We start from the raw sequence: 21,606 nt of genomic DNA on the forward strand, positions 1-21,606 counted from the left end.
CCTGTTCAGTATCCGCTTTCCCAATCCGTACGTGGCCGAGTATGAGCTGGAGCTACGACATCTCCTTAGCTCGCTCGCGCGGCAAGCGATATTGGAGTTATTGCGTCACTTGAAGCCGAATTTGTCCCCTTATTTTGTGTGGCTTTCCTTGTTTCAGGACGAGACAAAGAATCCCTCCTTGACACTCCCGGGTCCTCGTTATACCTCACTTCCCCGCGGTCGATTCGCATGCGTCGAGTACGAACACCGAGCTACACACAGAGGCTCACTGTCTTGAATATCTTACAATAGGTGATTTTACCAACTTCTGTCGACTAAATGCGCCCTCATGCCCTCCCGGCCTGGACGTGACCCGCCGCTGCCTCCGCTGCCTCCGATCTTGAGCCCTAGCGTCACCGCTCCTCCCTCGAGCCTCCCCCGAGGGCTTCCCGTAGCTCCTGCCCTAGATATCACTAGGAAGCGGTTACCGGAGCGTCAGAATGCGCCTACGATGGCCACGATGAATGGCTCCGCGCCCACTAGTTCCCGTCGAGGGCATCACCGCTCAATCAGCCATCCATTTCCGTTTCCTGGACTTGGGAAGAGGCGTGACAAGGCAAAAGCGAACATGTGGGAATCAGATTCGGACTCCGATGAGATTACCTTTCCCACCGATACTGTTGATGGAAGCCCTCGCAAGGACTCGAGAGTTGGAGGAGATCTCGCAGAAACCAAGTGTCAAACATGCAACTCGACAGTACGGTGGCCACGGAACTTGAAGACATTTCGATGCTCTGCATGCTTGATGGTAACTGATCTGGACCCCGAACCATTGAATGAGTCAAACCCCTCCGTCAACCCAGATGCTGAAGACCGGGCTCGGACTGGGCGCGCTAAGAATCACCCTTTTGACGATCGTCCCTTACCACCACTGCCACCATCTGCACGGCCACCAGAGCAAAAGCCGGGTATGCGAGCACTGAAATATCAAAAATCCTGCATGAATCTGGGTTTACTGATTGCCGTCTTAGATATGCCATTGTCAGCAAAGTACATGAGCGATATGATCGACCGATGTCTTTCGATGTACTTTGACAAGTTTTTGGATGGATCTAAGTCAAGTCCAGGACCAGACGACAACCGAAACGGCCGAGCACGTCCTTCTAGACCGGAAGAATATTCTTCAGTGACAGGCCGTGGCCCTGGCGGCCATCTGTCACCCCCTCGTGACCCTCGCAGCCGTAGCACATCTGGATCTGGCGAACGACTTGGTGTGCCAAAGAACCCCTCCACTTTCCTGACACCACACGTGGCTCAATGGGAAGGCAAGGATACGCCAGTCCGGACTCGAGCCAACTCAGACCTTCAGTCGAGCCCAAATACCGATCGTCGTACTCAAGACCGTCCCACACACCATTCGGATTTGGAGAACAAAGACCGCGAAGCTCACCATGGGGTATTTGAGCGACTGGAGAACTACTTGATCGCTTCTTTGAAAGGCATCGATGTTCTCAATACGTCTTTTTCAACACACCAACTCTCTGTTCGATCTGCTAGCAGTGGTAATCCTCCGAGGATGAAAATGGATCCCAATACTGTCCTAGAGTCAAACTTGAATGCGGCCGTGTTTGAGCCAGATGCAAAAACTCTACTTTTGGGAGACTTGGCCGAAAATTCGTCTTGGTGGATGACGGAATGGGCTCAGGCTGAGGGACACTTGGCTCCATCAGCTAGGGAGAAAGGAACTCTAGATTCTCGTTTGGTATCTTCGAGGTCTCCTCGGATCAATTGGGCTGAGGTGGGACGCTGGCATCAGCTACTCCTAACCGCCGGGAGCTCCTGGGCCGAACGTTGGGTTGCCAAGAGACCAGACCATATTCGTTCAGATGCCGATGCAGCTCGTCAAAAGAGATGGGAATCGGTGAATCTGGCTCAAATGGAGAGAGAGATCATTGAGTCACGCGTACACCTCCAGCGGACGTTTATGAAAGCTGTCGAGAATCTCTTGAAGCGCCCACGGCGCCTGATCAAGAAAGCAGACGATACCAGGTGGTTGTTCATCTTACTTGCCAACCCTTTGTTGTCATCTCCCGGTGCTTATTCTCCCCCTCGGCCGGCAAAAGCACCGCCTCGTGATGGCCGACGCCCATCCCATCCGATTGGAGGCCCGCGGCCCACTACAAGGGACGGCAAATCTTCGCATAAAGATCAAAACCGTCACGGAAGCACTAGTCACCACCATGGAGTCGTGAAGCGGATCCTGGGATTGATGTCCAATGCTTCTAATGAATGCCACCACCATTTCGTCTCCTGGCTCTCTCGGTTTTCTCCCAGTCAATTCGAACGGATGGTGGAATTGATAGGTGGCTTCGTTACTTATCGATTGACTCGTCAGCATGGCCGTAAGCGCAAGGAAATCACCAAAGATGGGGATGAGCTTATCCCAAGTTTCGCCAGCGCTGCTGGTAACACCCCTGCGGAGCTTCATGCAGCTATCAACAATCGTCGCAGCCCGAACAAAAAGCCAGAGAAGAAGAAAGAAGCTCCAATTGTATATGTGGAAGATTGGCAGATCAAGGCCGGATCAAGAATATTGTCTTTGCTATTCACCGCGAATACGGAAGGATCTAGGAGGTCCGATGTGCATTCGAGGGATTCACGGACTCAGCGTCATCCTAATTCTACTGCGCAGTCAGGACGGCGTGACAGTTACATGGTCCCCATCAGTGCTTTCTACAATACCTTGCTGGACTATTCGGACCTCATTGCTGACTTTGAAGTTTGGGAGTCAAAGGGTTCCAAGTTCTCTTTCTGCCAGTATCCTTTCCTCTTGAGCATTTGGGCCAAAATCCACATCATGGAGCATGACGCTCGCCGTCAGATGGAGGTCAAAGCTCGCGAGGCCTTTTTCAGCAGCATCCTCAATCACCGTGCGGTCAGTCAATATCTTGTTCTGAAAGTGCGGCGAGAATGTCTTGTTGAAGACAGCTTGCGTGCCGTGAGTGAGTCTGTTGGGGCTGGATCCGAAGAAATCAAAAAGGGGCTCCGCATTGAATTTGTCGGAGAGGAAGGTGTTGATGCTGGTGGACTTCGCAAGGAGTGGTTCCTCCTGCTTGTGCGGGAGGTCTTTGATCCCTACCACGGTAAGTCAAGATTCGATTCCTTTCCAGCCGGGATCTGCAATTGTATACTGACTTGGAAAAAGGTCTCTTCATCTACGATGACGACTCCCAGTATTGCTATTTCAATCCGTATTGCTTTGAGTCCTCTGAACAGTTTTACTTGGTTGGCGTTCTGCTTGGCCTTGCGATCTACAATTCTACCATTCTAGATGTCGACTTGCCACCATTTGCGTTTAGGAAATTGCTTGCAGCCGCTCCACAGAACACTGGGTTACATCCATCCAACCCGCACCACTCAAAGTTCAAGTGTACATTGGACGACCTCGCCGAGTTCCGACCCGCTCTTGCCAAGGGACTTCGGGGCCTCCTCGAGTTCGATGGCGATGTTGCGGAGACGTTCTGCTATGACTTTGTTGCGCAAGTTGACCGGTATGGAGAAGTTGTGACTGTGCCCTTGTGCGCTGGGGGCGAGAAGCGACCTGTGACCAATTCGAATCGCCGCGAGTTTGTCGACATGTACGTTCGCTACCTTCTTGACACAGCCGTGGCTCGGCAGTTTGAGCCGTTCAAACGGGGGTTCTTTACCGTGTGCGGGGGTAATGCTCTCTCGCTGTTCCGATCGGAGGAAATTGAGTTGCTCGTTCGCGGCTCCGACGAACCGCTCGATGTGACATCGTTGCGGGCCGTTGCTACCTACGATAATTGGTCAGCTCAGCGACCCGAGGCAATTGCAGCGGTGCAATGGTTCTGGGACTTCTTCGAGTCTTCCCCGCCCCAAGCCCAACGAAAGATCCTGTCTTTCGTGACGGGCAGCGATCGGATTCCGGCGATGGGCGCCACTAGTTTGTCTATTCGGCTCGCATGCCTCGGAGACGACTGCTCCCGGTATCCGATCGCACGGACCTGCTTCAACATGCTCGGCCTGTACCGCTACGGCTCTCGGGAGAAGCTTGAGAAGCTGCTTTGGGATGCAGTTGTGAATAGCGAGGGCTTTGGGTTGAAATAATCTCTTCCTTTGCCCGTTTTCTTGGCTTTTCCTGAATTTGTTGGCACGTGCTCATGGCTGTGCGCCCCACGTTTGGTTATCGATGTTTGTATAGACGCTGGACGTTTGATTCCTTTTGAACGGGCGTGTCTCGAGAGAAAGAGGAGTTTGCTATGTCTTTGCTCAGTGCTGTGCATTGGGGAATAGAAGTTGTTTTTCCTCTTGCTAGTAGCGCCAAATACACAGGGAGGCGTTTTATGGTTCAATCATTGCTAAGGCACACGATTCAGTCAAGTTGGGACACGCTCTCCCCGCAATCCACCTTCTAGAAGGAATTAGACCGTAATACGTAAAACCGACAGTAATATGGAGGTCTTAGCGGTAGCGCGGGCCCAACCTATCGCAAGGTCCGAGTTCATTCGGCTCGGCTGCCCTCCCTAGATGCCGATAGTGTCATCTCTTGACCTCCTCCCGCATACCCGTTTATCTGTCTTCTGAGTGGTAGTTCAGAGTCTGAAGTTTCGAGATCGGAGAAAGTGTCTAACTAGATCTGCTTGACCTTTCTCTCTTTTACAATATCTTTTACAATATCTTTCTGGTCGTCTTCCTTGGCTCATGTTTTAATCTCTCGGTCTGTCTTCTCGAGCCTGACTCAATGATTTCGGACTCCCCCAACACCACTGTACGCCTCTTCGCGGACTTTAACCCGAATCCAGAGTCAGGGTCCGTCTTTGGCGTGCATCTTGCTGACCGATGACCGAGTCAGGGTCCGTCTTCGGCGTGCATCTTGCTGACCGATGACCGAGTCATCAAAGCAGAACCTTGCCTTCTTCCATGTTAAGTCCGACACTAGACCGAGAAATCCACACCGAGATCCCGCGTGCATGCCTCGGGGAGGAAATTATGCGGGGGTTAGGGGAATAATGTTCTTGCTGAGATGGCTTATAAGCTCCACTAAGGTTGGTCTTCGTCGGCTGCTTGGCCTCTTAAACCATGGAAACCCCTATTCCACTCCACCAGGTACCCAGGCCACGCGAGCCGTCGACCATACCGTGGATGAGATATCAACCGCCACCAAATTGCACTGCTACCGTGATAAAGTGAGGTCCTCGATGCACTTTTGGTTCGTATTTGCGTATTATTTTTTGAAACCCCCTGCACAGTTGAATGTAATATCCTTGCCGCGACCTTCCGCTCCTACCACATCCCCCAGATTTGTGAACCCCATTCCGAAGAGTCCTGCATGAAGCCCCACATTTCATCCCCACACTCTACGAGCCGGGCCCTCCACAAAACGAGCTAAAAAGTTGTAGAGACCACGCCCTCGGCAGTCTTCCGTTGAATCAGTTGGCTGCCACCGGGCGCAAGTGGATGCCACAGTCCTTCCAAAAAGGTTCAAGCCAAAGGGACATCCGATAAATCTCCGTCGCTCTAGAATGTTCGCGGGTTGCCTGCGTGAAAAGTTCCCCGGATAGATCTGATGATGAAGGATCGACAAGTCTGGTAGAAGGGGAACTACAATACTACTCTGCTCCATAGCTCAAACAGGCGAAGATACAAGTTGAAGTATTTCTATAGTGTCTATCCTGTAGACTACATACGACTCATATAGGTTGGGTAGCTCCGTATTTCCGCTCCTCAGCACGACAACAGGGTGGCATTCGCCGAAGTTTAGCCAGCCCGAAAGGTAAAAAACGCCACTAGTCCCAAACTCTCTCTTATAGGTCCCTCCACAACCATCATCTCCTCTTACCCAAACCAAGAGCACAGACGCGGGGTTGGCTTTCTTCACCCCCATGATGCCAAGTGTGGAGAATAACTATACTCGACGACTCGTGTTTACGACTCTGGAGACGGGAGCCATGCCCTGGATATCAGCAAAAGAGGAAAGAATGATGGAAGATCCCTCTTTCCAGACCGTGCTCGGGCTGCCGGCAAATGTGATCATCGATGGTAGGCAAGCCGTGTCTTGACTCTTCTGGTTGCGAGTACTAGGGAGAAAAAAAGTATTTAGAGAAGCTTGAGCCACCTCTCGAGAGTCCCTGTTGACTACGGACTTATTTCAAAGTGATCACGGCTCGATTGAGTCTACTAGAGCACGATGGTCTCTACAAAGCAACTAGCATTGGCTGCAGCCATGCTGTCTGTCTGTGGACTTAGCCACGCAGAGAGTAACATTACTTCCGATACTTACTTCTATGGGCAGTCTGAGGCAGTTTACCCCTCGCGTACGTTGAATTTCCTTCTCGGGAAAGCAGGCGGTTTTACAAGCTAACACAAAACAGCCAATGGTAATGGATCTGGTGACTGGGCCAAGGCCTATGAGAAGGCCGCAGCACTTGTTTCCAAGATGACTTTGGAAGAAAAGGTTTGTTCTACTTGCCTGGACTTTCATATCGACGGCAAGACTGATTGAGATGCCTCTGTAGAACAACCTCACGTACGGGATCAGTACCACCGAGAATGGATGCTCTGGAAATATTCCGCCTATTCCTCGCCTAGGATTTACCGGACTCTGTCTCCAGGATGCAGGAAATGGCGTCCGGTCAACCGACTTCGTCAATAGCTACCCCAGTGGAATCCACGTTGGCGCCAGGTGAGCCTTATAGATCTCCCGGCATGATGATTGGCCCGCCATATCTAATTCGAAAATCACTACAGTTGGAACAAGACCCTGGCCTACGAGCGCGGCTGGCACATGGGTGGAGAGTTCAGAAAGAAGGGAGTTCAGGTAGCCCTGGGTCCGGTTGTTGGCCCCTTGGGTCGCGTTGTCACTGGTGGAAGGAACTGGGAAGGTTAGTGCCTCTACTAGAAGAAGATGTCTTGGTCATTTCTAACCTTCCGAAGGACCCTCTAACGATCCCTACCTCGGTGGTGCAATTGCCGCCGCTACTGTCAAGGGAACACAAGAGCAAGGTGTCATTACAAGCGTGAAGGTTCGTCTCAAATTTCTCAAATTTACAAGGCAGTCAGTGGATTATGCATTGATACTAAAAATCGAATCTCTATAGCACTTCATCGCCAACGAGCAAGAGCTTTACCGCAACCCTACCACCAACTCCGAAAACCAGACGGTGGAGTCCGTCTCCAGCAATCTCGACGATAAAACCATGCATGAGTTGTATCTTTGGCCATTCCAGGATGCTCTCAAGGCAGGCACAGCAAACATCATGTTAGTTGCACTTTCAAATGAAACGTCAGGGATATTTTGGCTAACAGGAGCTGTTGCCCAGGTGCTCTTACAACCGAGTGAACAACTCTCATGGGTGCCAGAACAGCAAGACTCTGAATGGTCTGCTTAAGACCGAGCTTGGCTTCCAGGGCTTCGTTGTGACCGACTGGTACGGGCAGCACTCAGGAGTTGCAGCGGCGAATTCTGGTCTGGATATGGCGATGCCTGATGGTGAGACCTTCTGGGGTAACAATTTCACCGAGGCTTTCAAGAACGGCAGTGTTTCCGTGTCACGTCTAGATGATATGGCTACTCGTATCATTGCCGCTTGGTACCAAGTGGGACAAGATGACTCGAGCTTCCCAGCTCCAGGTGTTGGAATGCCTTACAATATCAGTGAGCCTCACACTATTGTTAATGCGCTCACTCCGGATGCGAAGCCCGTTCTCTACGAAGGTGCCGTGGAAGGCCATGTCCTGGTCAAGAACATCAATAATGCTCTACCACTACAATCTCCCAAGTTGGTCTCTGTATTTGGTTGGGATGCCAAGGCTCCTGATACCATGATGCCTAACGGACAGAGCCTTATGTACAACCCCTGGACTCTTGGCCTGGAACCTGCAATTTACCAGACCGGTGAAGTATTCATAAGCACTGGTCTTGACGTGCCTGATTATTACCAAGTCGCATTCAACGGCACCCTCTCCATGGGTGGAGGCTCCGGTGCTAACAGTGGGCCTTATCTAAGTGCACCACTCGATGCTCTGCAGCAGCGAGCCTATGAGGATAACACCGTCCTAATGTGGGATACCTCTGTGTCCCCCTCTTCAATCGGGCTGATGGAGGCATCCGATGCCTGCTTGGTCTTCATCAACGCCTTCGCTACCGAGAGTATGGACCGTCCTGGACTTCGTGAAGACTACTCCGATGCCCTGGTGAAGAAAGTTGCATCAACCTGCGCTAATACCATTGTTGTCATTCACAACGCCGGAACTCGCCTGGTCGACCAATTTGCTGATCACGAGAATGTTACGGCTATTGTCTTTGCCCACCTACCCGGTCAAGAATCCGGTCGTGCAATCGTGAACCTGTTGTACGGCGACGAGAACTTCAGCGGCAAGCTTCCCTACACCGTTGCTAAGAACGAGTCCGACTACGCGACCCTGTTCCACTCTAACGCAGTCACTCCCTACGGCCTCTTCCCTCAGTCAGACTTTGACGAGGGCCTCCTCACTGATTACCGCTACTTCGACAAGCACGGTATCACCCCTCGCTATGAGTTCGGCTTTGGTCTCTCGTATACTACCTTCTCCTTCTCCGACCTCAAGGTCTCTGCGCCCAAGAAGAAAATCGCCGCCTACCCCAGCGGAGCCATCGAGCAAGGTGGTGCTGTCGACCTGTGGGAGACCGTCGCAACCGTCACCGCCGATGTTCGCAATACCGGCCGTAAGTCTGGCGCTGAAGTCGCTCAGATTTACCTCGGTATCCCTGGTGGCCCCGTAAAGCAGCTCCGTGGATTCGAGAAAGTCCTGATTCCTGCTGGCAAGTCTCTCAAGGTGACTTTCCCCTTGACTCGTCGTGACTTGAGTACTTGGGATGTTGTTGCTCAGAAGTGGTTGCTCCAAAGTGGAAGCTATAACATCTATGTTGGCTCTTCCAGCAGGGATCTGCCTCTGACGACGACTATGGACGTTACCACTAGCTCCTGAGAGCTTTAGGATAGTCTTGTGTGTTTTATCAGGTTGACAATAGACAAGAAGTGTGGCCGCGCTCGCGTGGCCTGCAGCACTATTTGATTAGAGCAGTTTCCAGAATGGTAAAACATTAAGCAACGACATGAAGCGAGTAAGACCGCTCGATTGCTTCAAAAGCGCTGCTTTCGAGCAAAGCACTCCGCTATCGCCCGGCTCTAGGGTCCGACGCAACTCTTTCCGCTGGTAAATTGGAAAGAGGATTGGAAAGAAGAGATTTAAAAATGAGATAAATAGTATGTACGATAAAGGAGAAGATAACGAATGGCTAGGAACAAATAGTGAAGTAGAATTTTACAGAATTGCCCGTAGGGCGGAATACTAACTGTGCCAACATGTGATGCTCTATCTGTTGCGTGGAATCAAATACCACAATAGCCTTGATCTTCCTTCAGATAAGAACTCATGCACTTAGACGCTTACCAGCCTGATATAGGAGGGTGAGACAGCTCAAATTGCCCCACCACCAGACCACGCCACGAGTCCAACTCCACTTGGGCGTATCAACAAAGATGTACACAGCACCATAGATGATGCGGGCGACAGTATACGACAGACCGGCCGCGTTGATTGTCTGCACAGGAACCCCGGCATATGATGCAAAAAGCAGACTGCCCACGAGAAGTGGGTAGTTTTCGACCGAATTTGCATGAGCCGCTTCATTGCGCTTAAGCATGTCGAGTTGCTTGCGCGTCATTTTCCCTTCTCGTATCGCGGCCTCGCCATATTTTGCGAGATCTTCGCGTGGAGATACTTGATGGTCGATGCCGTACCATTGCTTTAGCGTGCGAGAGGAAAGTACGCCGTACGCCCAGAGAAAATGGAATCCTAGAAAGAAGGGAGAATAGTTGGGAATTACTGATTCGAGCGAATTGGGGGCGCGGAGACCGATGGCTGTCAAAAGCGAGCTCATGATGACGACAGTGCAGTCAGGAGTTGGGGATGCTAAAGAATGTTGGGGTTGCCTCGGGCCTGGGCTCCTGGACGGTGTTCTTATACGCGACTGGACAGAGAGCTAGCACTTTTGGGGGCCAAAATCGTCTTACATGCAGGGGCGATGTCGCTAGCTTACTCAGGTTTGGAAATCATCCATGAATCACCGAATGTTCTCGATTTAATAATATAGGCTGCACTTGTAGCGAGTATAATAAAGCGAGGATGAAACATTCACAAGGAGAACGATCTAAAGTAAAGCCTCTGGCCTGCGACTCTCAGGATCAAGCATGCTCAAGGGGTTCCCACTGTTGTTTCTCTCAACACAGCTGGCTCAAGGGATCTTACCCCGTGCGAATTCACAGCATATGGATGAACTATCCACAGAGAGAAATAAAAAGGAGATTAACCACATGATCTTTCACTCGGTGGCTGAACATCGAGTAAGTCGAGGATTCGGTGGATTCCCTTGTTCGGACCCAAGAAAGTCTCCAGCTCTTGAACGTGACTGCGTGCCCGCTCAGTCAATCGACCCAAAGTCTCACGGCAATACCGAAAACTCCCAGTTGACTCCATATATTGCACAGCACGTATTTTGACAGCTTGGTCCTCACTGCGCTGCTTGAGGATATCAACTAGTTCTGTATTTTCGGGCGCTGCATGAATGCTATGGATGACCGGAAAAGAGAACTTGCCCTCCGTCAGATCTTCCATCAGCCCTTTTTTCTCGGCATAAAGTCCACTCTGAAGATTCATGTAGTCATCACGGATTTGGAAAATCATGCCCAATAACTCCACCAGCCCGGAGAAGTCCCTGGATCACGTTAGTCTGGCCTCATCTGGCAAAAGAGAACCCACGGATCTCATACGTGTTCGTGGTGCTTTGGATCTGCATCAATTCCACTGCAAGTTGAAACAGCCCTCCGGTTTTATAGATGACCATGCGGATGTATTCTTCCTCCGTCGGACATACCACTGCATCACGCCAGTAGAGATCCATCCCCTGGCCCCGATGCAGGTCTAGGAGCGCCTGGGTGAATACATGGAATGCGCGCGGGTCACCAAATTCGTTCAATCTCTCCTGTTGTAGGAAATATGCATAGTTGGCCGCATTGATGGTTTGAGCTACGCCAAACAGAGATTCGTCGTGAGCCACGGTGCGGCCCCGACGAATTCTTGATGCGTCTTGTATGTCGTCGATGCTATGCGAGATTAGCAAAAGTTCCTCGGCAGGGGAATTGAGACTCACAGCAAAGATGCCGTATGTAAATGATCAACGACTTCCTTTACTATAGCTAGCTTGTCATTTGGCAGTTGAAGCCATTCATTAAATGCAATGATCAATTTGCCGCGGATATCCTTCCCAGGGATAGAGAATAGGTAGTCTAATGGAGCGCGAATGATCTAAAGGAGGTCAGAACAGTGATCCCTACGACCAGCATGGTATCATACTTTTTCATAGTGCTCAGTAACCTGGTCCGGTTCATGGCATGACCCCCTACTTGGCCCAACCGTGTGCGGTGCAAGATTCGGCTCCGCACAAAATCTTTGAAATCTTTTCGAATCCAACCTCCGATAAGGGCTAGTAGCAGCCGAGCTGGAACTGCTCAGGTAGTTGATAGGTGGGAGATACCGAGAAATGAAGTCCAAAATTGTCGTTGCTATGAAGCGAAACATCTTTTCTTCCCTTGTCATGTTTTTCAAACCCTTTAATCTCTTCTCCGCTGAGAGCGAGAAAAGACATCTAATGTAAGAAATGACAATCCCTCATGCTCTGGACAAGTCTTACAGAAATCTCACGTGAGTTCAAGGCACATTCACGCTCTGTCGAGGACTCGATATTTAGTGCTACATATTGAGCAGCCATCCGTTGCCATATACTTCAAATACGAGATTTACATATCACTATTACAGCAGATTCTAGTATTTGACGTTCCAGCCATCTTCGGTGATTTTCCCCGTCAGTCTACAGCAACTCAAGAACATCCCCTCAAATAACAATTTAATCGTAGGATAAGAAAGTCCACCTGAGACGATAAGAAATAAATTTAGATAACAATTAGAAAGGTATTTCAGAGATAAATCCGAAGCATTGCTTGACAGATGGCCTCGGGACTTGGAGTTCCGATATGTCACTGTATCGTATTCAAAACGGTATGCTGGTATAACCGAGAACGAGTAATTTTAATACTCGACGGAGCTGCTGGCTACACTCTATGCTCACGGCCAAGATCTATAAAGGAATAATGCGTCCATAGGAAACGATGATATTATACCGACAACGAGCTATTGTATTATTTTATATTAGCATCGCATCTGACCCTTGTATATAGTAATAGAGAACTCGCAACGCCCAATCATGAGACGTGGATCATCTCGGGGAGACGCACCGAAGTAGCGGGATCTGCAATGGATTACGGATCCCGAATGCAGATACGACTGCATGAACGATGCATTCTGTCACTAGCGTGGGCGCATGGCCAGGGTCTTAAATACTTGCATGTGCAACGCCAATTCGCCATCGATGGAATAGTATGATCGCGTTTGCGTATTTTTACAATGATGCGCTGTATGTTAGTGCCCTTGTCGAATATCATTCTACATATTGACTCTATACCAGCAATACTATCGCACTTATTGGCCCCGGGCATGGGTTTTGAAGCCAAAAAACGAAGAAATTTTCTTTTCAACTGATATGCGGACACAATGATACCACAGCACGTAAATCTTGGCTAAAGCGTGCATTGAAACTCCGGATGTCATGTGCGCGTTGCCCCCAAGATGGTTTACTGAGTTGTAGAGTTGGATGCAGCATCTATGTTTTAGGTCCACTATGATGCGCATTTATCGGTTACGACGTAATTCCAATAGTCATCGTCAATGTCTCCCCATACGGCACCATCGCCACGCTGCATGGCCCTAGGAAAAGCACGCCGGCCACCCCGGCGATCAGTGAGGGCCAGGAGAGCCGACGACTTATGTTTCGGGTCATCTGGCAGTAGGAAACACCTGTTCACATCAGCATGGGCAGATGCAGACACCCTATAATCCCATTGTAAGAACCGCAGGACGCCCGGATTGAGAACCGTCATATGCGGCTTCCCCCATGGAGCTGACGGAAAATAGACACGATGGGAAACAGCATTGCCCCAAGTAAATCACAGAACTGCCATATCAAAGGTGGAGAATAATGAAAAGGCAAAGATGTATACTGTTTTCAAATGTTGACACCGTGAATGCCTTGGATGGCCCAGGCAGCGAAATAAACCCATGGGTTAGTGAGGTGTACCAAGGCCAGAGCTACCAGATTGCAATAACTGCTGCTTTGTATGATATGCAAGAACCTCGGGGGCCGGCAATGCAGCGAATGCAAGCAGGATGATATATCCCAGGATAATTGATGGGGGGAAAGATACCAGATTGGAGGTTGGCAACTTGCTGCCATAAGTCGACAGGTATGCCAGCATCGCAGACATCACTACCCTTGGGCCAAGACATTAGATTAAATGGCCGGTCACAAATAACAACCTATCGTATAGAAACCAGTGAGGCTATCTAATCTTACTGGTAACCAGAAAGCCAACTCCCTCTATTAATGCAGGGAACGGACTTCTGCACCGATGTGTCTCGGCCACCAACCCAGTGGTACTAAGGCGCTTGCGAATGCCACCCGGTAGGGCGGCAAGGCAGGCATTCCTCCCTGAAACACTGGCCAAAAGAACACATTATTGCATGCTGTCAGGAATTGATCAACTAAGGCAATTCACGTATACCCGCAGTACAGCCGACCAGGTAGCCCAGGTAGAGACTTGGTGTTCTTCAATTGCGGATTAGAAACCGATACAGCCGATCTGGAAGGACTGGTAGTATTCGGCATACGCTGCAAAGAGAAAGTGAAATAAGAGCGACTGTTGTCATCTCCAACATTCTGAGTTGCATCAAACTTGAAAATGGAATATATGCCAATTAGTACATTGAAATTGGGAGTGGGAGATAGTCGAGGGAGCCTTTAAGCAGCAATCGAGGGCCTTGGCCTCAACAAAAAATATTTGAAAGAAGAATGGAACTCAGTTCCATAATTGTACAACTGTTCGCCTTCATTTGCAATTGACACACCTCCCTGCATAAATCTGCTGCAATGGTCTGCGGCTTACAGACGGACTGATTAAAACAGTTTGGCACGATCCTCCCACTTTTGCAACAAGCGCGACAGCTATACTGCCTGCGTCAATATACTTCTGCAAAATGAATGGAACAACTGACGAATAAGACATATTTTGGAGCACCTAGCACGCGAAATTATTCGAGGCATCGATAAGCAACCCCTAGTGAATCGTACTCGCCATTGCCTGAAGAGAAATGAAGCTCCTCCGCTCCTCTCTCTGCCCTTCTCAAATCCAGCGAGTTTTTAGAAAGTCTATTATGTAGCTGAGGCATTAATGGAGATGAGTGAAGAAGTGCAATTGCAAACATATTCAAGTGAACTGAATAGACTTAAAGGTTGCTGGAAGCTTGATCCTCTCCAAAAGATAATGACCGTAAAATATCTAGTCAGACTGTTTACATACTACCATTGTTCAAATCCAGACAGGAAGCCACAGCCAAAAGACACCGTTGAGCCCAAGTTCCAAGTCCTTACCCAGGCGTACAAAACCGCAAGAATAAGACTATACATCGCGGCTTGAGCCCGCCAGCCCCATGTTTGGCCGTTTGTTCGGTAGCTCTCCCACCCATCTCCGCTGCGTTTTGGAGGAGGCAGGAAGTCACACATCACCCCATCGGCAATGGTCTTGGACGCCATGTCAGCCGGGAGATCCTTCGCGTAGGGGGCATAGTATCGACTTAGAAGTACGTTCAACAGACCATCTCGAGCCTGGAAGCGGACCAAGAATCGTGAGCTACGGTAAATAGATTGAACACGCTGGTATCGAAGCTCGCGATATTGATGCAACAGCATCTCGATCTGAGAATTTGATGGTAGTGAGCTGCCTGGGATTTTCAGCAATCTTCGGAGCAGATTCGTCAGAGCTGCGGCGTCCTCAATTGCCATGTTTGCTCCCTGACCGATGTTCGGTGTCATCTTATGAACACTGTCGCCCAGGAGAACCAATCGGTTGCGATACCAGGTTTTGAGGGTATTCTCCTCCAACACTGTCATCGAAGCACTCTCCCGGGATTCCCATAGTTTGCCGAAAGTAATACCCCGGTAGAATTGTATATTTCTCAGTTCCTCCGCCACCACGGACATATCTCGTTTCGTGTAGCGAGGACAGTTGGGATATGTGTATTTCTTGCCCAATTTCTGTATGACGAACCAATACACCCGGCCACCTTTTCCATGGATCGTGACAATGGTCAGACCATTGAATAGCGCATTCACTTGCTCCCCCACGTTTAATCCTTTAATCGCGGTTGAGATACCGAAGATGCAACGAAACTCGACTGTGAGGCCTATCATATGTGATATTTCAGCTCCGATAAGAGTAATGCCATATTCATGAAAACCACTTAAACTTCAACTTACTGGATCTCTCTTGCTGCGAAACTAAGCCAAATCTCTCGCTTGCGCTCCAGATTTCCTGGCGGACTGTGCTGTGGACACCGTCCGATCCGACCACAAGATGACCTCGATAGACTGTGCCAGTCGCCGTGATCACTGTGGCACCATCATGGGTAGACTCGATAGCCGTCACCTTCTCTCCCAGACGGATCTTGCTATGATCCGGATAGCTTCGGTATAGGATCTCTAGCAACTTTTGGCGATCCAAAAATGCTATTGGAAATCCAAACCTGGAAAAAGACGAGTTAATTCATGGTTTGAAGGGAATTATAGGAATAGTGACCTTTGCGTTATGATTTTGGGATAAGAGCTACTGAAGCTGAATCCGTCAGGAAGACCGATAGTTGCCGTGCTCAGCGGTTCGATGTGACCCTCAATGTCATCATATAGTTGAAGTTGGTCCAATACCCGAGCTCCATTAGGCAGGATCCCGATGGAAGCCCCGATTTGGGGTGCTGGGCTGCTCGACTTCTCGAGGACAATATGATCGATTCTCGCCTTTCGCAGGCAATGTGCTAACGTCAAGCCCCCAATTGACCCTCCTACGATGATCACTTGGAACTTAGACTTGCTCATCTTGTGGAGTTTGAAAGACCCTCGAAGCTCCAGTTTTCTACTTTCATTGAATAAAACGGTGTTGGGCTGTAAATAGCTAATGGATTCGAGGGCCTGTCCCTTGGAAATCCTAACACTTGAACTTTGGTCCTGTTGGCTCCCCATGCTAGTGGGTCAGTAACCGAGAAGACGCATATGGAATAATATCGGATACTCATGTTGGCATTTAGACGGGGCTGGTGGTCATGCGTGATTTGTTTCTTTCACTACAGATATGCTTAGAGTGGAACAAGCATGCAAATTTCTTTTCTATTCCCTTAATTAATTTGATTTTTTTGATGCTGCCATCATAATGGTCAAGTGGCAGCACATGATAGATACCAACTAAAGACGAACGAAACGTAAGGGTATACTGACTTATTACGTGAAAACATCAAGAAAACGGCTCTCTAATAGGACCCCACCAGATCACGAAGAGAGAATATTGACTAAAACCTGCTACATTTCAGGCAGCAGGCTCCCTCCAAATATCTTTTTGAATCTACTGAAGACAGCCTTTGCTAGCTAGTGGTTTAGGCAATATTTTCCAGTTCATTGTTCAATTATAGACTGCTTATGAATTTTTGTTAGGACTTCAGACTTGTGGAGCCCCTCAGTAACCACCGAAAATTACCGCCCACATTCATCCAGTACATATACAATCATCATAACATACATTCATCTGATTTAATTGTAATTTAAATAGCGGGCTGAATACGAGCATAGATTTCACTATATCTCTTGGATGCAACCCCCGGTCTGCACCTAGTCACAAAAAAGTCTCAAAACTATGTATCTCTTCGGGACCCGGGGACGAGTGGTGTCGCTATAGCTGAGGCCGACCTGCAAGTGTCTGTCTCACAGAGTAGCCCTCAACCAAGAGAACTACCACCGTATCAGATACGTAATAACGAGTCAGTGCCGAAGTCAGAACAGCAAATACAACATGAATCGCGAATGCCTGGGCTGTCCTCAATGAATCCCCGAACAGAAAGAGAAGCAACTACATAATACTAGCTGCGTGTGCCCATATGATAAAGTGAAATGTAGGATCGTACTTTTCATGCGCACGACCTTGCTTTCCTCGAACTAGAATTCAGTCAAGATCCTCATCCATCATGAGCCTTTTCGTAACCCTACCAGAACTCTTCCATCATGGCGCTGGAATCCTTTTGGGCATGGGTGTAGCAAGCAGTGTTCTTTACTTTATTGTTGATCGTATTCCCATTCCTCGGCGGTTGAATAAAAAGGCTCAACTGATCGGACAAACGAACCCGGAGAAAATAACTGGGCTCGAATGTCCTTACGAATACCTTCGAGGAGTTTATGGCAAGTACCACTGGGCACAATTTGTTCACAAGCTATCTCCGAAGCTTCGAAATGACGACCATTCCAAGTACATCATGGTGTTGGAAATCATGGACGCCATTCATCTTTGCTTGATGCTAGTGGACGACGTGAGGAAGAATTTCCCCGGAACCTTCTTTGGCATAATTGTACAGAAAATTGCTGATTGAATAATTTCCAGATCTCGGATGGAAGCGATTATCGCAAAGGAAAACCTGCTGCACATAAAATCTACGGCCCCATGGAGACGGCAAATCGGGCATACTACAAAGTCACCCAGATCCTTAACCAGACGATCAAAGAATTTCCCACTCTCGCACCATGGTTGATGAAAGATCTTCGGGATATTCTCGAAGGGCAGGACATGTCACTTGTTTGGCGCAGAGATGGGATCAGTGGCTTTCCCATCACTGCTAAAGATAGAGTTGCGGCATATCGACGAATGGCCTCTCTCAAGACAGGTTCTTTATTCCGCTTACTGGGTCACCTTGTCCTCGAGAATGAATCCATGGATCAGACTTTCACTGCGGTTGCGTAAGGAGCCCCTTTTGATCGAGACCCGTGTGTCAGAATTAACTGTTATACAGTTGGTACTCGCAGCTGCAAAACGACTGCAAGAATGTATATTCTTCGGAGTATGCCAAGCTGAAGGGCCTTGTTGCCAAGGACTTGCACAACCGCGAGATGACATTTCCTATTGTGCTGGCATTGGATGCACCAGCGGGGCATTGGGTCACAAAGGCCCTCGAGTTTCCGTCGCCTCATAACATTCGCAACGCCTTGAAAGTAATTAGGAGCGAGGATGTGCGCAACATGTGCATGGCTGAGCTAGCAGAGTCTGGTGACTCTGTTAAAGAGTGGTTGGAATTGTGGAGCAGGACAGAAAAACTTGATTTAAAGGCCTGAGATTCCCCCAGTACAGCACGGGGAGAATGCGTCGCTGCTCGTATCACTCGACCAGAAGACCAATCAATGATTTTTCAGTTTTTTTCTAAAAATTATGTTCTGTAGCTGGAGGGAAAGGGCCGATACCAAGAAAAATTTATCGCCCACTAGATATCTCAGTGTTTTGTTTGAGTGCAAAGAAACCATGTCATTTAACAAGACGATAATTTTCCATCAATAGTCACATTGATGCGGCGAATTTTCAAGGTAACGAAAGGTCTCGCTGCAGTTCAGACGATTAAGTTGCGACGATAGGCGCCCATTCAAGGCTTCAAGTCCGTTTCTTGATAAAGACTGGTGTGGAGACATTTGACATAATCCTATTTCCAATCAACATATTCCTTGGCCTTCTCTTTCGGCTGGGGGCAAACTGGAAGTCATACTCCATCAGAGAACGGCTTAAAGCGAATTTTATCACCACGGATACAAAGAACCGCCCTGGGCAGGCATACGGGCCTAGACCGAAGTGCATGTGGTTTGGAGCCGTACTCACAAATGCAGAAGTTGGACTTTTCTGCTTCATAAACCGAAAGCCAGCACTTGAGGATGTCGCGAGTTTGGACCAGCAGCCATGCAGATATGAGTCCTCCGTTGAAAAAAAAGTCCATCAGGTACAGTCAGATCATGCTTTACAACACGGCGAGAAGAGACAATATCTCAAGACTATTGGTGATTAGATTTTCTGAATTTTCAATATTGAGGGCTTCAGGATCATGAGATCTAAATTTCTAACGCAACTCCACAAGTGGGTGTACGACATAGAGATACGGTCCATCAAACATGTGTTACAGACCAGGAAGATACTCGAAAGACTTCGATGGTGCCACAGATGCAGAAGATCTCCAAACTTGAGTCTGGGGAGATTTTACGTACATAATGAGTGGCAGTCCTAAAGATTTCTCTGGTATCGAGACTCCCATTTGGGTAAGGGGTTCCATAACCAGCTTTCGTTGGTGGGGGGACTGACTCATAAACATGAGAGGAACACATCATTAAGGAACTGAAATTTCCTCCAGTAACAATTCTGATGATAAATAAGAAGAAAGAAAATATTTGTGTCCACTGCGGCTGTCAAACGTGAAGCTTTTATTCAATAGACACCAACATGAACTGTCCAGGGTGTACACAAAAGGGGTTGTTACTTACACAACAGGTTAGGCCTAATTAAGTTAGTTTTTCTCTCTAGGTAATATGCCAGTTTGGCCTAATATTTCGTCTGAGCTGATTTTTTTGTCGTGCGAGTAAGAACATCCTAAAAATAAAGAGAAACTCAAAACCGCTCACGTAAATACTGAGATTGGTTAAAACTGGTTCAAAACACCCCAATTCCTTTCAACCCAAAGGACTATTCGCTCCTGCATAGACTTCCACCGAGCTATTTTTTACTTCCTCGAAATACAGACTGTCTCCCGAAGACGCAGCAGCAATCTATGGAAAGCATAACCCTTTATAGCGACATCGGCTGCTCACCCGACATGTTCCCCACATACGGGCAATGCGGCCGGGGGAGATTTGCCTTGTCAGGTTACGAATCCCCGCCAAAAAACGGGAAGGCGCCCGTGATGAACAACTTACTTATAAGTCGAGCATAGATGGCTTGACTTGGTGATTCAAACGTCCTACCTACAATCACCAAAACGAAAACAAGAGTGAGTTAATGGTATCTCCAGCGCTGTTGGATGGGCATCAAGTGTAACTGATCTGGAATGTTCCCTGGGAAGTGTCCAGCAAACTTGTTCCCCTCACCGTCATCAAGGGCGCCGGTCATGAGTATATTCCTCTGCCACAGGGCGAGAACGCTACTACAGCCGACTTTCACTCTATCCGCACCAAGACCGAAGCCCCAGCCCACATTACGTCGGGATTTTATAAGATCGAGGCTGGGCCTCAGAGACCAGCTCACTATTCCTTTGAGGAGTCGAAGTATGTCCTGAGTGGTCAAATTGACGTTTTGGTATGCTCCTTACTGCCCGTCCATCCAAGGTCCTTCAATTTGGAAACGAAAATTATTAACACGTATGGTCTCATTGTCAGGATGAGGCCACGGGAATTACTCACCACCTGGTTCCTGGAGATTTCGCCTTCTTCCATGTTGGATCTAAAGTCAAGGTTCGTTATGTCTCTGTTGCGTAATTTACTTCCATCATGTGTCATAAGTCGTTGACTGATATACTGATATCTCTCCTTTCCCCAGTTCTCGACCAAGTCTCAAGGCTTTGCCTTCTACGCAGTTACTCGACCGGTTCGAGACCCCCATCCTAACCTGCAAGGCCGGGAGGAAGGCAAGGCACGGTTGTAAAGAGTTTAGAGAGCAAGCAGATCAAAGAATGGTGTACCAATAGATGGGTATAAACGCTCGTTATCATACACAATTATACACAATTAAAAATGCAAACCTTCCGAATAAGTCTCGCCCATTGAAAAATAAAACAGAGCAATCAACTCGCCTCAACAACCCCAATTTCTGCAATCTCATCCATCAAAAATGAGGCATTCAGAGCAAGATCTCGAGATTCAACGTTCAGTTTACCTTGTTCGCTTGCAAACTCAAAAGCATTGCGCCAAAAGTTCCATCTTTCGATGCCAAATGCAGAACCGCTATAAAGGGGACCAACGCGAAAGCTCTGCTCATTGCGACGGCTTTTTTTCAGAGGGGAGCGGGCTATTGCATAGAAGAGACATGGACCGTAGTAGTGGATCCAAAGAGCCGCCGAACTGATGTAAGACTGGTAAGATTCGTCATCCCCCGAAATGTGATGTTCAAGAGCATCCCTCATTTTTGAAACTGCCCATGAGGAGCCTAGTAGACCAGTAGACGCAAGGCGGGCGAGAAATGCGCTTGTATTTAGATAATAATCGCGTTCAAGCGGTTCGTTGTTCGAAGCTTCTATTCAATGGCCATTTGATTAGTCTAGATCAGGAGGCTGAGAGTCGTAAATCCTTTGACTTACTATCATATCGCCTCCGTAACACATAGATTAGTTGATCCAAAACCAGGAATAATATTTCCGTCTAGAGCAAAACCATAAGGTGTTAGTTACTCTAATCCAAAGAGATTCTGCTGCTAAGAGTAGCCTACCTACCTCATGCTCATCTGTTAACTCAAGTTCAATAAATTGGTGAAATTGATCTAAAAGTCGGACGAGGCGATCTTGGGATGCGTGTGAGTAGGGGATTTGCCCGGCTACATTCAAGACCACGGAACCGAATGCCTTCAC

General features: G+C 48.6%; 6 protein-coding genes across 6 annotated transcripts; 4 read left to right on the plus strand and 2 right to left on the minus strand.

Moving 5' to 3' along the window:
- Positions 1-328: 328 nt before the first annotated feature.
- On the plus strand, positions 329-4,107 carry N7458_008260 (HECT-type E3 ubiquitin-protein ligase; the record flags this gene model as incomplete). Its single annotated transcript, XM_056911642.1, has 3 exons — positions 329-947; positions 1,011-3,122; positions 3,185-4,107. 3 exons carry the CDS (start codon positions 329-331, stop codon positions 4,105-4,107), a joined length of 3,654 nt encoding a protein of 1,217 aa, XP_056764468.1.
- A 2,080-nt stretch (positions 4,108-6,187) lies between these two features.
- On the plus strand, positions 6,188-8,967 carry N7458_008261 (beta-glucosidase; the record flags this gene model as incomplete). Its single annotated transcript, XM_056911643.1, has 7 exons — positions 6,188-6,314; positions 6,372-6,454; positions 6,516-6,682; positions 6,748-6,881; positions 6,934-7,022; positions 7,098-7,258; positions 7,320-8,967. 7 exons carry the CDS (start codon positions 6,188-6,190, stop codon positions 8,965-8,967), a joined length of 2,409 nt encoding a protein of 802 aa, XP_056764469.1.
- Positions 8,968-9,412: 445 nt separating this feature from the next.
- Positions 9,413-9,922, minus strand: N7458_008262 (MAPEG family protein; the record flags this gene model as incomplete). The annotated part of the gene is made up of 1 exon (XM_056911644.1): positions 9,413-9,922. One exon carries the CDS (start codon positions 9,920-9,922, stop codon positions 9,413-9,415), a length of 510 nt encoding a protein of 169 aa, XP_056764470.1.
- Positions 9,923-10,347: 425 nt separating this feature from the next.
- N7458_008263 (FAD/NAD(P)-binding domain-containing protein) lies at positions 10,348-16,078 on the minus strand (the record flags this gene model as incomplete). The annotated part of the gene is made up of 6 exons (XM_056911645.1): positions 10,348-10,756; positions 10,812-11,144; positions 11,192-11,346; positions 14,582-15,393; positions 15,467-15,732; positions 15,786-16,078. The coding sequence occupies 6 exons, from the start codon at positions 16,076-16,078 to the stop codon at positions 10,348-10,350; spliced, it is 2,268 nt and encodes a 755-aa protein (XP_056764471.1).
- Positions 16,079-17,214: 1,136 nt separating this feature from the next.
- On the plus strand, positions 17,215-18,349 carry N7458_008264 (uncharacterized protein; the record flags this gene model as incomplete). The annotated part of the gene is made up of 3 exons (XM_056911646.1): positions 17,215-17,553; positions 17,625-17,977; positions 18,031-18,349. The coding sequence occupies 3 exons, from the start codon at positions 17,215-17,217 to the stop codon at positions 18,347-18,349; spliced, it is 1,011 nt and encodes a 336-aa protein (XP_056764472.1).
- Positions 18,350-19,883: 1,534 nt separating this feature from the next.
- N7458_008265 (uncharacterized protein) lies at positions 19,884-20,687 on the plus strand (the record flags this gene model as incomplete). Its single annotated transcript, XM_056911647.1, has 4 exons — positions 19,884-19,993; positions 20,117-20,342; positions 20,423-20,497; positions 20,583-20,687. The coding sequence occupies 4 exons, from the start codon at positions 19,884-19,886 to the stop codon at positions 20,685-20,687; spliced, it is 516 nt and encodes a 171-aa protein (XP_056764473.1).
- Between the last annotated feature and the right edge of the window lie 919 nt (positions 20,688-21,606).

Source organism: Penicillium daleae (genome assembly GCF_028827525.1).
Source record: "Penicillium daleae strain IBT 16125 chromosome Unknown utg000007l_segment0_segment0, whole genome shotgun sequence".
Taxonomy (NCBI): domain Eukaryota; kingdom Fungi; phylum Ascomycota; class Eurotiomycetes; order Eurotiales; family Aspergillaceae; genus Penicillium; species Penicillium daleae.